The 13,951-nt window shown below is 56.7% G+C and overlaps 1 protein-coding gene across 2 annotated transcripts; it reads left to right on the top strand.

Moving 5' to 3' along the window:
* The first annotated feature begins 1,953 nt into the window (after window positions 1-1,953).
* SLC29A1 (solute carrier family 29 member 1 (Augustine blood group)) lies at window positions 1,954-9,492 on the top strand. 2 transcript variants are annotated; one of them, XM_077764878.1, is made up of 13 exons: window positions 1,954-2,063; window positions 3,076-3,170; window positions 5,106-5,187; window positions 5,316-5,518; window positions 5,618-5,757; window positions 6,063-6,197; window positions 6,296-6,393; window positions 6,544-6,622; window positions 7,063-7,160; window positions 7,400-7,508; window positions 7,749-7,834; window positions 8,217-8,416; window positions 8,769-9,492. In XM_077764878.1, exons 2-13 carry the CDS (start codon window positions 3,130-3,132, stop codon window positions 8,878-8,880), a joined length of 1,383 nt encoding a protein of 460 aa, XP_077621004.1. In that variant the 5' UTR covers window positions 1,954-2,063; window positions 3,076-3,129; the 3' UTR covers window positions 8,881-9,492. The 2 variants fall into 2 exon arrangements, with proteins under 2 accessions (XP_077621004.1, XP_077621005.1); XM_077764879.1 differs by lacking the exon at window positions 1,954-2,063 and adding an exon at window positions 2,716-2,865.
* The last annotated feature ends 4,459 nt before the right edge of the window (window positions 9,493-13,951 follow it).

Raw genomic sequence — 13,951 nt, 5'->3', positions numbered from 1 at the left:
GGTGAGTAGATGGGTAATCTCTATCAGTCTAGTTGGTGCAGGAGACGAGCCACGCCGGTAGCTGTGTTGTGGGGGAGCGGGGAGGGGGTGGGGATGGCGATGAAGGCAGGGCATGTGCCTTGGAGGTGAAGGAGCTGTCTCTTTAGCCTCTGCCTTTTATTGGCCGAGTTCATGTCCCTGGCCTTCCCTTCCTGGGTATGTCCTGAGATAAATAACTCCCTGAGAAGACCCTTCCTTCACTTAGAAAGGACAGGGACACACACCCCAGGTTTCCTTCGGGGGGGTGGGCGGGGAGCGGTCTGGGTGAGGCCGGTCCCAGCCCTGCCCTTCAGCCTTCTTGGGGCGATCCCTGTGCTCACTCCTGTCGGTAACCTCCCACTTGTCCTTCTGCCTGTTGAGCTCTCAGTGCCAGGATAGGTGTGTAGTCGGAGTGGGATCGCCTTATCTCTGAGGCTCATGTCAGGCAGCGGATGACCTCAGCCCGCACGTTATTCCCCCCTCCCCATCTCCCAACATAAAGGGCAGCCTTCTTCCCATCCCAGAGGGAGGCTAGAATAAGCTGCCTGTTGACTTTGAATTCCAGCTCACCCATCACCAGCTCTGTGACCTTAGGCAAGTGAATCAACCACCCTGAACCTCAGCCTCTCCCATCTGTTCAGTGGAGACAGTTTAGTGCTAGCTTATGAGTGGTTGTGAGGGCAGGTAGTGGCTGGTGCCCTATACAATCCCATGGAAGTAGAGAATTTGCTGCTACTGCAAAAATGTGTCTAGAAGCTTGGGTGCGTGAGAGGCGCTGGTGGTGAGGAGGTAGATATAAAAGTAGGGGAGGTGCTCAGTTTGGTGGCTACTTTCCGAGTCCCATCCCTGCAGGCCAGGGCATGGCTTGAGGGACACCAGATGCTCTGAGCTGGTGTCAAATCCCAGGTTGCTGCTGAGCAAAGACAGGCAAGAACAAAACACCTGGGCCGGCCAGCGGCCAGCTGAGTGTCAGGGCCAGCTGAGCATCAGGACGTGGGCAGGGGGAGGGCTCCCCTCCCCCAGGTGAATTGTGCCCAGGACTGAGGTGGGGGCTGCTTGGAACAGAGCATGGGAGCATAGCTGGGGGAGAGGACAGAAATGAATACTTTTCGGAGCCCAAGGCAGATTTTGCTAAGAAAGGGGAGATACCCTATTCACCCCACCCCACCTCCCATCTAGGTTGAAACTATACCAGTTCTTTAGGGCCAGGAATCTTACCTGTGGGGGTGGGGGGCGGAGCATGGGGCTCGCTCAGGTGTGAAGGTAGGGGTTCCCCTCCCCACTACCTAATAGAAAATCTGAGTCCTGAGCCTTCTCTGCCCACCCTCCAGAGAGGAGCCCTCGCAGCCCCATCCCTCTTGGAAACATGAACAGTGCTGTCCTCAGTGCCTAGAACAGTGCCTGGCGAGCGTGCAGAGGTCCTCGGTAAACATTTGCTGAAAAGATGAATAAGAGAGGACCTCTGCCCCCTTCTGGGAGGTGTGTGGTTCTGCCCCTCCTGTCTCTGGTCTACAACCCAGGTGTGCACTGGGGCGCTGAGGGAGGCCTTGGCAGAGTCTGCAGTTCACCCACGGAGGGAAGGGTTGAGAGGAATAACAAGAGGGATGGAGGAGCCCGTTGGAAGATCTCAGGGTCCCTGGAAGTAACTGGTTGTCGGTGTCTGTCTGTCTCCGGCTGGGAATGGGCTGCACCCGGGAGTTGCCGGCCACCAGCTCCCCTACTTGGACTGCTGGGTCTCTTATCTCCCAAGCTAGCTACAGGGGCAGTTTTAATCTTCTGGGTGTGTGGGTGTGTTTGTGTGTGTGTGTGAGAGAGAGAGAGAGAGAGAGAGAGAGGGGCTTCTCAAAATGGGGCCTGTTACTCCCACGGCAAGGCCTGGGGGGTTCTCTCCCCATATGCCCTGTGCCACTTTCTTCATTCTGGACCCTCACCCAGGGGGCGCCCATGGACAAGGCCTGCGGCCGGAGCCTGAGCTAGGACCGCTTCGCCGGGACTGCCCAGACCCCTTCTGCTCTGACCCTTCTGCTGGCAAGTCTGGGCATCCGGTGAGTGCCCACCCTATCCCTAGCCCAGGCCCGGGCCCTCGCCCCAAACAGCAGACCTGGCTCCAGAGCTGGGCCCGCGCGTGGGGGATGCGCCAGCACACGCCTGCCTGGCTTTCCGTGCGTGCCATCCAAAGGGAAAGCCGCCTGATCTGGTGCCAGGGCGCCTGCCCTGCATGAGAGCGGGAAGCGGGAGGGGGAGTTCTGACGGGGTGGGCCTGTAGCTTTGGGGACAACACGGTCAGTCAGGCCTGTGCCCCGGCTCCTCCTAGTCTTCCTTTCAAGTTTGCTCTCTGAAAGGGGAAGAGGACAGGGGCCTTGGGAGTGCGTCAGAGAGGAACCGAGGGGGGAGGGGGTGGCCCTGGGGCCAGGACTGGGCCGGCGTGGTTGTGGGATGGGCCGTGTCCCCACATGCATGGTGAAGTATTTTCCTAGAAAACTGGCCAGGAACTAGGAAGCCCCTGGGCAGTGGCTGGAAAGAAAGGTTCAAGTGCTACCANCTGTGGCTCTTGCTGTTTGAGGCTGCTGCATATCTGTTTGTTTTGCGCCCTCCCTCCTCCCCTCCCCTCCCCCTCTTTGCTTCGACTCCTGCTTCCCTCCTCCTGTCCCTCCTTCCATTATCGTTGTTGTCGCTGTCCCTGGCTGCTCTCATCCTCTTCCCTGCCTAAGATCTTTGCCAGTCTCTCCCTCCCTCTCCCTCATACTTCCTCCTCCTCCTCTCCTGCTCGCCACTCTCCCGTTTCCTAGCTTGCAAACTGCTTCAGCTGCTGGATAAAAATAGAGCGGTGGCCAGGCCGGGAGCCAGGTAGAGCCCGAGCAGGCAGGGGGCCCGACAGGACTGGGCAGAGGGGTCAGGCTGAGCCGTCTTCGGGGAGGCAGGGCCAGGAGGGGGGTCCTCTGGGACTCCTCAGCTCGCCTGCTCTGTGAGCCCTTGCCTGCCACCTACCCCACGAGCCTAAAGAGGCCTATGGGGAAGGAGGGCCAAGACATGGCCTCACACTGCCTCTGCCCCCAGCAAGCGCCAGAGAGAGGGAGCTATCAGCCAGGCCAAAGTGAGAACGCCATCGCCATGGCCGTCGCCATGACAACCAGTCACGAGCCTCAGGACAGGTACTGGGGGACCTGGGCTGGGGATCCAGGGGAGCGGAAGTGGGTCTCCAGGGGCGCTGGGTGTGGTGTCCTTTGGAATTTGGGGTTTCCACTGCTGACTGGCCTTCCAGCAAAGTAGCTATGAGTCAGGTCTGCATGAGGGGTGGGGGCCGTTTCTGTCCTGGCCGGGGTGTCTGTGGGGAGGGCCAGGATGGGGGGGGCGGCGGCCCCTCCCTGGCCTCTCAGTGTTTCCACTGTTGCTCTCCAGCCAGCCAGCAGCTTCCAGCTCCTCCTGCCGTCACTCTGGGGAAATAATTGGCGGCACCCCTCATTCCAGAGCACATCTGGCAGAACTGCCCTCTCCCTCGGGCCTGGCCTCTGCCTCAGATGACCCTGACCCACCCTGGTCCTTGAGCTGACCTTCCTCTCATTTCCCCACCTCTGGAGCCTAAGAAGCTCCTCTAAGTTAGACCCCCAACAGTCATGGTGCATATGTGTTTGGTGGGGGGAGAGGCTGTAGCGTGGTTTAAGCCCTCCAAGGAGTCTAGGATCCAAGAAAGTTGACGGAGCCATGCCTGTGGTACAGAACTCCTTCAGTCCAGGCCCCCCGACTCCATCCCCTCTCTGCTGCCCATCCGGTCTCCCTCGTGTGCCAGAGGCCACAGCACTAGGCCACTTCTGGCTGTGGGACCTCGGGTACTTAGCTAAATCTCTCTGGGACTGTTCCCACCTGTAAAATTGGGGTGGGGGTTATTTGGAAGGGAGGGAATTTAAGGAGACACAGTAAGTACGGGCCCCAGGCTGGTTCCCTCCCAGTCTCCTCCGTTCCCAGGCTGCCCATCCTGTGAGGCTCACCATCAGTAGCAGTTCTGCGAGCCCCTCTGCCATCTCCGCATATTGGCGCCCTCCCTGAGCCCCGCTCTGACCATCTATTCCAGGCAGCTGTGACTGGGAGCTTCTCCCTTCATTCGGGACCTCTGAATCAAGCCCTCAGCTGTGTTCTTCACGGTCTGGACTGGGGTTGCTGCAGTTGCAGTGGCTCAGGCCTCCCCACTTGGGGCACTTACCCAGGCCTTTCCTGTGGCAGGTCGGGCCCTGCACTCTAGCCAGATCTGTTTCTTCCCTGCCTGGGGTTTTGTCCCTGCCATCTCTGTGAAGACGGCAGGCGTTAGCTGTGGAGAGGGTGTGACAGGCATCTGGAAACCATGTGAGGAGGGTCCAGGGCTGCCCTGGGGAGAGGCTGGCCATCCCAAACGGGCCCTGGAGTGTGGGCAATGCCCTGGCCGAAGCTGGGACGGCGCTTATTTACTCTTGGAGGCGTCCAGCGGCCCGGTACCTCTTGGCCTCCGCTATGTGGTATGACCTACAAAGCTAGTTTTGTCCGGGCCAGGGAAAACAACAGCTTCCTCGCTTCCCAGCCACCCCAAGGCACCCCGCCCTCCTGTCCCACTAGGTCCAGAATGGTCTGGGAGTTTCTTGACCTCAGAATCCTCTTTGGGGAGCCACACAGTCCCTACCCAGACAGCATAATCACTTCCAGCCTGCCCAGTGGGGGTGGAAGAAACTTGCTGTTTGCTTTCTCCTGCACCCGCCCACCCCAGCCTTTAGCAGGATTTCCAAAACCACCTCCGGATGTGTGGGTCACACTGGTTCCCAAGCCTGCAGGGTCCCCCGAGTCTTTGGGGCTGAGAACCAAGGTCCTGTTGGCCATGCCTTTCAGTCCTGTGTCCCTGATTCCACTCTCCCTGTGGACTTGTCTGTGCCCTTTTCCCTATCCTAGGACACTTCCCCTTCCACACAGTCCCATAGGTGGACTCGCACACATGGGCGCAGAGGTCTGTGCCCGGGGACAGCTGGAGAGACTGAAGGTTGGGGAGGGAGAAGCTCTTAGGTTTGATCTGGGAAGGAGGGTGGGATAGTGGGTCACTGGGCCCCTCTCTCCTCTCGCATCCTCAGGTACAAAGCCGTCTGGCTTATCTTCTTCATGCTGGGTCTGGGGACGCTGCTCCCGTGGAATTTTTTCATGACAGCCACTAGGGTGAGATTGGGGGGGACTGGGCTCTGTGGCGAGGGGGGGGGGCACATCCACTAGTCATGTAGGGCCTGGATCTGTACTTGGGGGCCCTGGGAGAGAAGTCTCACCCCTTCTCTCTGCAACCAACACAGTATTTCACAAACCGCCTGGACGAGACCCAGAATATGTCCTTGGTCGCTGCTGAAACCAGCAAGGACATCCAGCCCTCAGCCACCCCCACAGAACCCTCCCCAGAGCGGAATTATCTCAGTGCTCTCTTCAACAATGTCATGACCTTATGTGCCATGCTGCCCCTGCTGTTTTTCACCTGCCTTAACTCTTTCCTGCATCAGAGGTGAGTGTCCAGGCCCCTGGCCTGACCCTTTGCTGCCTCCTCTTCTCTGTGGGCTGAGCCCCCAGCCTCACCGCTCCTCTCCCTGCTGCCTCGGCCTAGGATCCCCCAGTCTGTTCGGATCCTGGGCAGCCTGATAGCCATCCTGTTGGTGTTCCTGGTCACTGCTATCTTGGTAAAGGTGCATCTGGATGCTGTGCCCTTCTTCGTCATCACCATGGTCAAGATCATGCTCATTAACTGTAAGCAGGGCTGGGAGCAGGCCTGGGGCAGAGACCTTCCTGGATCCCCCCCACCCGTCTTTCAGAACCACAGTCAGCCAGAAAGGAGCCCATTCCTCCTGGTGGAGGAAATGGATGCCATGGGTAGTCAACGATTCAAGAGGCCCGAGCAGCCACGGACCAGGGCTGGGAGTAGGGGGCAGAGAGGGCCGTTTGGGGTCGAGACCCACTGGGACCTGTGTTCCTCCGGGCCCCCAGCTGCCTCCAGCGGAAGCAAGTCCCAGCCTGCTGCCCCTCCCCTGCTGATGCCCACCTTGTGCCCCCAGCATTTGGTGCCATCCTGCAGGGCAGCCTCTTTGGTCTGGCTGGCCTCCTGCCCACCAGCTACACTGCCCCCATCATGAGTGGCCAGGGCCTGGCCGGCTTCTTTGCCTCAGTGGCCATGATCTGCGCCATCGCCAGTAAGTCTTGCCTACCCTCTGCCTGTTGGCCTAGTTCCCAGGGGAAAGGGATGGGGTGGGGGGGGCTGGTCTCTGATCTCTGCACACCCCCCACCCAGGTGGCTCTGAGCTGTCAGAAAGTGCCTTTGGCTATTTTATCACAGCCTGTGTGGTTATCATTTTGGCCATCATCTGTTACCTGGGCCTGCCCCGACTGGTAAGCACCTGGAGAAAGCCAGATTTGGGGTCTGGGGTGGGAGCTCCAGGGCTCCAGACCAGTGGTGTTCTGAGACCCAAACCTGGGGGAGGTGCGAATTCTGGAGCTTTCACCCCTGAACCCGCCTCCTCTGCCCCCCTCTCTTGGTAGGAATTCTACCGCTACTACCAACAGCTCAAGCTTGAAGGGCCCGGAGAGCAGGAGACCAAGTTGGATCTCATTAGTAAAGGTCAGAATGGCCCACAGAAGCTGGGGTGGAGGGTGGCCTGCCCGGCAGGGAGTGGCATGGACACAGAGGGCGAGAATGAGTATGCTGTGTCTGCTGGCAGCAACAAGCCAGAGGCCAGACGGACCAGGGCTGGGATGAGGGGCACAATGGGAAGTAAAAACTGGGAAAAATAAAGTGGAAAAAAGATTCTGGATGGCCTTGAATGTCCGAGGGCAATGGGAAGCAATTTCAGTTTCTTGTAACTTGAGCTGAGGCTCCTGGGGGAGGCCAGGACCCCCGGACCCGTGCTGTGGGCTTAACAGAAGGTCTGGGCCAGGTGGTGGGGTGTGGCTGTGCCCTGGGTAAGGAGCGTCCACCCCCAGCTAACCCCTGCCCTTTTGTGTCATCTCCTGTTCTGTCCCACCTACAACTTGATGCTTCTAAAACCTGTCACCCCCCAGGAGAGGACCCAAAAGCAAACAAAGAGGAGTCCAGAATCTCAGCCCCCAGCTCTGAGTCCACCAACCAAGGCCACTCGATCCGAGCCATCCTCAGAAACGTATGTGGGGCATGGGCGTTCTGCCCTCTGCCCCTTGCCCTCCTTCTCTCCTCTGTTTGCCCCGCCTGACCTGCGCACTGTCCATCCACTCCCTTTCCCACCTGAGACTGGCCACTCTCCTGGATGCGTGTGCGTGTGCGTGAGTGTGTGTGTGTGTGAGAGAGAGAGAGGGGGTGGGGATTCGGGCTCCTTTAACACACAACGCCGTGAAGACACGGTCCTGGGTCCCTTTCCTCCAGATCCTAGTCCCGGCTCTCTCCGTCTGCTTCATCTTCACGGTCACCATTGGGATGTTTCCCGCTGTGACTGCTGAGGTCCAGTCCAGCATTGCCGGCAGCAGTGCCTGGGGTGAGGACACCATGGCTTCCCAGGATGGGGACCGACAGGGCTTAAAGCAGGATGGGGGGAGGGGAGGGGGATCCTAGGCTGCCGTCCCCTGCGGCTAGACTCTCCAGGCCCATTGGCCCTTCCCCAGGCTGGAAGCATCTCTGTTTTAGAGCTGGGGAAACTGAGCCCCAGAGGGCTCAGTTGCTAAATCTGGCCCTCTGGACCTAATAACCTTCCCTGCATTTCCTTTTCCGCTTCCAGGAGCCTACTTCATTCCCGTGTCTTGTTTCTTGACTTTCAACGTCTTTGACTGGCTGGGCCGGAGCCTCACGGCTGTATTTACGTGGGTAAGTGGTAGAAGGGGCACCCTGCCCCTGTGAGAGGGAAGACCTCAGCCTGAGACCCAGAAAGGGAACCAAGATAGTGTGGTGGTCAGGAGACCATGCTTTATTATTTTTTTTAAACGAAGACACTACGCATAAATGCTTACGTCTTAAGCACTCAGCTTAATGAATACATACACACACACACACACACACACACACACATAAACATGCACATACCCCTACAGGTCAACACACAGAACACGTCCAGCACTCCAGAAGGCCCAGCTGTGCCCCCTCCCAATCGCTCTGCCCCAAGGGTAACCAGATTCAGTCCAGATCCCAAGGGGCCCCGCGGCGGAGGCCGTGGGCCGGCCCGGGCTGAGGCGCCACCGCTCCTCCACAGCCCGGGAAGGACAGCCACTGGCTGCCGAGCCTGGTACTGGCCCGGATACTGTTTGTGCCCCTGCTGCTGCTCTGCAACGTCCAGCCCCGCCAGTACCTGGCTGTGGTCTTCAAGCACGACGCCTGGTTCATCCTGTTCATGGCCGCCTTCGCCTTCTCCAACGGCTACCTCGCCAGTCTCTGCATGTGCTTCGGGCCCAAGTGAGTGGGGACCTTGGTGGCATCAGGCAGGGTCTAGAGCTGCAGCGGTAGATGCTCAGTGGAGGGAGGGAGGGCAACAGGAGACTCCCTGATCCTGGAGGGGCATGTGAGGCACGTAGGTGAAGGGGCAGTGGGGGGTAGAGGGGCAGTGGGGCACCTGGGGTACCTGAGTGGAGATGTGGGAGAAGCCCCCAGTACACAGTCCACCCAGAGGGAAAAGCCAGATTGGGGGTGGGAAAGCAGGATGCTTGTCAGCAGAAGTGTGTGCTCGGGCAAGTCTCCCCACCCCGAATGCTCCAGGTGGGGCTGGGGCAGGTGCTGTTCTAAGGAAGCCTTACTCTCCTGGCTCTAGGAAAGTGAAGCCGGCCGAGGCAGAGACAGCCGGAGCCATCATGGCCTTCTTTCTGTCTCTGGGCCTGGCGCTGGGGGCTGTCTTCTCCTTCCTGTGCCGGTCAATTGTGTGACCACGGATGGATAGAAGGACTGCAGTGGCCACCTGCTCCTGGCCCCTTTCTTCTCCTTCAGGGACGGGCAGGGGTATGGAGGTTTTCTCTTCTAGCTAGCCAGCTTCTTCTTTCTCACGGCCTGTTCTGGGCCTGGCTGTCCAGCCCCTGAGGAGGGAGCCTCTGTGAATGGACAGTGGGGACATTATGAGCCTGAGGGTCAGAATCAAGGAAGGGGATGCAGTCTCTGCATCTGTACCGCCCCCCCCCACCTTGGCTCTGACTGATCCTTGCTTGAGCAGGGCAGCAGAGGCTCCTAGGCTCAGAGAGAAAGAGAGAGAGAGAGAGAGAGAGAGAGCGCGCGCACAAGCGAGCGAGCATCTGTTCATCTGCGTATACCAGGGGTGGCTAGGGGGCAGGACTGTCTGTTCTAAAGTCCAAGCTGATATTTCCATCCCCATTCTCCCATGTGCCTCCTCCCTTCACATCTCCATGTCCCTCCCCTCCTCCCCCTGCCTTGTTGTTACCCATCATGCACCCTGTACAGTTGCCATTTTATGCCTTTTTTTATATTCAACAGAAACCAGGTGCCTTCAGAGGCTCTCTGATTAAATAAAACTTTTTTTTTTTTTCTCCATGGCTCCCTGTGTCCTCCAACCACAGCTTCATGCCCTAGAGAGGGCAGCAGGATGGCAGCGTGAATCTGGGGGATGAGCATGACCCAGCTGAGCCTTGGCAGCCAGCGCTGGGCTGGGCACGGGTCCAAAGGTGGGGGGGAGCAGTTAGTCCTCTTAGCCTCAGAGAGGCTACAGTGCCCCCTGCTGGGGCCACAGAGAAGGGACAAGTCTGGAGCTGGGATGTCCAGGCTGATGGCTGAGACTGAGAAAGACCATTTTTCTTTGCTGCTTAATTCCTTTTTTCATAGGATGGGGTAGAGCCAGTGCGTCACCTTTTTTTTTTTTTTTTCATCTTCACTGCCATCTTTTCCACCTGTCCTTACCAACCTCAGCCTCAGGAATGAACCTGCAAAACTGGTCAGCTCTCCTCCCTTGACTAACATCCCCTCCTCTGACTGCCTTCCCACACCTGCAGGCAAGAGGCCGCAGCCCAAGCGTTCTCCCCTACCTGGCACTCTGCCCTGACATCAAAGCTAAGTCTTCCTGGCGAACAAGGGGCCTGTGTGTCCTTACGTTAAGACTGGGCCCTCCCCTTTTNCTCTGCATAGAGTCCCTTCTTAAATATTACTCTTCTTGACTGGAAGTGGGGCCAGAACTCTGGCTACTGTGGGGACAGACACACACACACCCTACCTACCAACCCTGGCTACAGCCCAAACTACACACACTATACACACACACCCCACACACACACCCACACACCCTAGCTACCGACCCTGGCTACAGCCCAAACTATACACACACACACACACACACACACACCCTACCTACCAACCCTGGCTACAACCCAAACTACACACACACACACACACACACACACACACACACACACCCTAGCTACCGACCCTGGCTACAGCCCAAACTGTTCACTAATCCCTGTCCAGCAGATAGCTACAAATTGGCATCTCGTCAGGGCTTTTGTTTCTCAGTTTAATTTAATTGAAGGCTTCAGACCTCATTAAGGGCTCTTAGCACATTTTTAAGACTATTTGATGAGCTCTGAAGTCCTAATAGGATAGTTAAGTATATCATTACATGGAGAACTAGAGTCCATACACTCCAGGGGCGCAGGTCAAACCAGAGTGTGTAGCTGAGGTTGATAGAAAACAAGGTCTCCCTTTCCTGTCTAATTCAAAAGCAGGCTTCCCTGAGTATTCTCCCATCTTTGCAATGCCCTTTGGCAGAGAGGCTGAAATAAGCCTGCACCCTTACTCTTTTCTCCCTCAGTCCTTTTTTCCCCCCTTTTTCTTTTTGTATTTTTATTTGAAAGAGAGAGAAAGAATCCCAAGCAGGCTTCATGCTCAGCATGGAGCCTGATGCGGGGCTCCATCCCACGACCTGGGATCGTGCCCTGAGCCAAAATCAAGAATCGGACATTCAACTGAGTGAGCCAGCCAGGCACCCCATCTTTGAGTCTTTCTTGACATCCCTGTTGTACCCCAGCTGAGAGCCCTGTGGCGATCCTTCCTTGGCACCAACAGCCCCTCAAGAACCCTGTGTTTCTTCCCTGGGTCCTTTCACTACTTTCTGCCCGCTGTTTCAGGACTCTGGCCCAGGCATCTTTCAGATCATTCCATGCATGGCCACAGAATAATCCTGAACCAACCTTAGTGTTACACTGGTCTCTCTCCCTAGATCATGCTGAGCATTCCGTGGTCCACCGCCACCGCCACCGCCAGCAGTGACAGACAGTTCATGCAGCCCCTTCCCCTTCTGTCCCTTAGAGCTTCAGAGCTCCGGGAACATTGTCCCTTGACTTCTGCCATGCTCTTGCCTGCCTTACTCCAGCTACTAGACTGAATTCAGGGTTTTCAAGTTAGCGTCGCATTCTATTCATGTTTTCACTCTTCAAGCTACCAGTGCTTTCGCTGGCTCCCAGAGGTACTCAGAAACTGCCTCATTCGCTGCATCTGCTTGTCCCTTGCCACACAGTCTTCACGTGCCTGTCTTCAGCTGTGCGGTGGCGCTCACTTCATTGCCCGTGCTCATGGGATAGAGATGGGTGTGAAGTGGGTTTCTCTCAACCCCGGCAATGATTCGAAGGAGGAAAAATACATTTAGATCATGTCACTTTCCTTCTTTCCGTACTCAGACTGATGTTGAAGCAAATCACTAGGATATTTTTTTCAAAGAATGTTTTCCAACGCAAATGCCAAAAATCTGCAGTCTGTCACTTGTTTCCGTTCTCCTGGCCTCACCTAGAGTCTTCACCTGAAGACAGGAGAGGTGGAGGTTAGAAAATATAGCTCCCAGGGCCCCTGCCTGCCCAGCTGCTGTGATGGCTCCTGACTGCACTGGGCACTCTAAGGCACCACCATCTGCGGGAGGTGGGAGACTTCACCCCTTTCCTCCTGGCACTGGCTTCCTGGAGGTGGGGGTGGGGAGAGGCTGACCATGAGAATCAGCCAGGTATCCCTGACTCTGCCAGGACTTGCTCGTCCCCATCTTCCTGCCATGTGACATTTCGGCCTGAAGCATCAGTCTGTATTTAGCTGCCACTGCAACATCAAAATTCCCCTTGTGTTTAATCCTCTGTGATGACTTGTTGGGGCTCTAAACTCTGGAAGAGTGAAGAGCCGCCGTAAAATCAGCCATCCTTTAAAGAGAGAGACCAAGCCTCTGGTATACCCGACAAACTGGAATATATCCATGTATCTATTCTTTGAGGTTAATCTGGAAAGAGTATGGTGAGGGAGTATCGTGGGGGCGGGGGGGGGCATGAAGGGAAAACTCCAGCTATTGGGAAAACAAATTCTCAGAATGCTTCTGAATGGATAGGAGCAGAGAAATGCAGAATCACTTCAAAGAGAGCAGAGAAATGCAGAATCACTTCAAAGAGTTAGCAGTATTCTCTGGCCAGCGGCCCTGCCTGAAACCCGAGTCTTGACCGGCAGGAAGAGTGACAGTCTGAGGGAAGTCAGCCAGCCAGTGTGGTGTGACTGGGGGTGAAGGGGCCAGGCTGGCAGGGAGGCCCATCTGGTTTCTAGGGCAAGTTGGCAGTGTGGGGATGGGCACCTCACCTGAGCACAGTCCCTGTCCCCCCTCTCCAAACCACAGTGGCAGTGTCCTAGCTGGGCCCCTCTAGCTAATCTCCATATGACCTGGCTTCCGCGCCCGACCACCCTCCGAGAGAGGAGGTGCAAGCTCAGAGCCCTCCCTAGCCTTGGCAGTCCTGGTACCCTGTCGTTCAACAGGTTGGCATTCCGGCCCCAGACTGCAGGGCGAGTGCTAAATGAGTCACTAGGACCCCACAAAGTGTGTGTGTTGGGGGGCATCTTTCAGTGGGGCTGGTTGCCATTCAGAGCCTAGAACTCGTCTTGGGCCTGCCAAATAACCCGCTGTGTGACCCAGGGCAACTCACTCCTCCTCCGGGGCCTGGATCTTTGTCCTTAAGACAGGCTGACCTATATATATGGACTCGCTAGGGTGATGTAGGGAGTCTGAGACAGCCTGGATGAAAGATGTGAGGACCCTGGAGACACGTGGTGAGACACGTGGCCCCAAGAAACATTAGGATGAGCCTCCTTTGGCATGGTGCACTCCCCGCCCCCATCTAAGCGGCTCGCTGTCCTCTCTCCTCACCTTGAGCCAGCTCATTTTCCCCCACACTAGGTGTTCCTGGGGAGAAACANGTGCTGCCTGGAGCTGCGGCCCTTCACATCTGACCCATGGCGGAGGGGAGACCAGATTGGTCATCTTGAGGCCGGCTCCACTGACTGGTAAGCCTGGGTGACCTTGAGCCAGGCATTTTCCTTTGCAGGGCCGCTCATCTGTGCAGCAAACGTTGTCACACTTGCATTGCCTCTCTCTGGGCCATGAAACTCCACCGAGATCATAAATAACAACTCTTGCTCTCACTCACTACTCTGCTCACGTCTTACATATCGAGCCACCTGTCTCCCAATAACCCCGTGCAGTGCTGCCTATTGCTGTGCCCCCTGGAGTCCAGAAAAGCTGAAATGATTTTCGAAGCTGAAATGGTTAAAGGATGGAAAAATATTTTGTAAACCGCAAAGCCCTGGGTATGCGCAAATCTCTGTCTACATATCAGATACGCAACATATCAGATATGCAGACAGACAGACAGACACGGAGAGACAGAAGAATTTCCAGACATGCAAGGCCTCCAGTGATAGGGTGGCACTAAAACGCGGGCCTGGTATACTTGCTCCCCGCCTTCAAAAAAAAAAAAATCTTCAGACAGTCCTCTTCTCTTTTCACATCGCCAAGGATCCCAAGACTCCTAGGATCTGGAAGGCCCATGTAACCCTTACCAGGTGAAAGCACCAAAGTCCTGATGTCTGATCTCAGCCCCTCCTGTTTGTGAGTTCATCATCCAGTAGCACTACCACAGCCCTGCCAATTCTTTACCTGAGTGCAGGCACCGGGCCCAGAAATCCAGTCAGGTGAGAACT

This window comes from Crocuta crocuta, unplaced genomic scaffold (genome assembly GCF_008692635.1).
Source record: "Crocuta crocuta isolate KB4526 unplaced genomic scaffold, BGI_CrCroc_1.0 scaffold44, whole genome shotgun sequence".
In the NCBI taxonomy this organism is placed as follows: domain Eukaryota; kingdom Metazoa; phylum Chordata; class Mammalia; order Carnivora; family Hyaenidae; genus Crocuta; species Crocuta crocuta.
The sequence above is the reverse complement of the archived record's forward strand: the minus strand, read 5'-3'. Positions and strand labels throughout refer to the sequence as shown.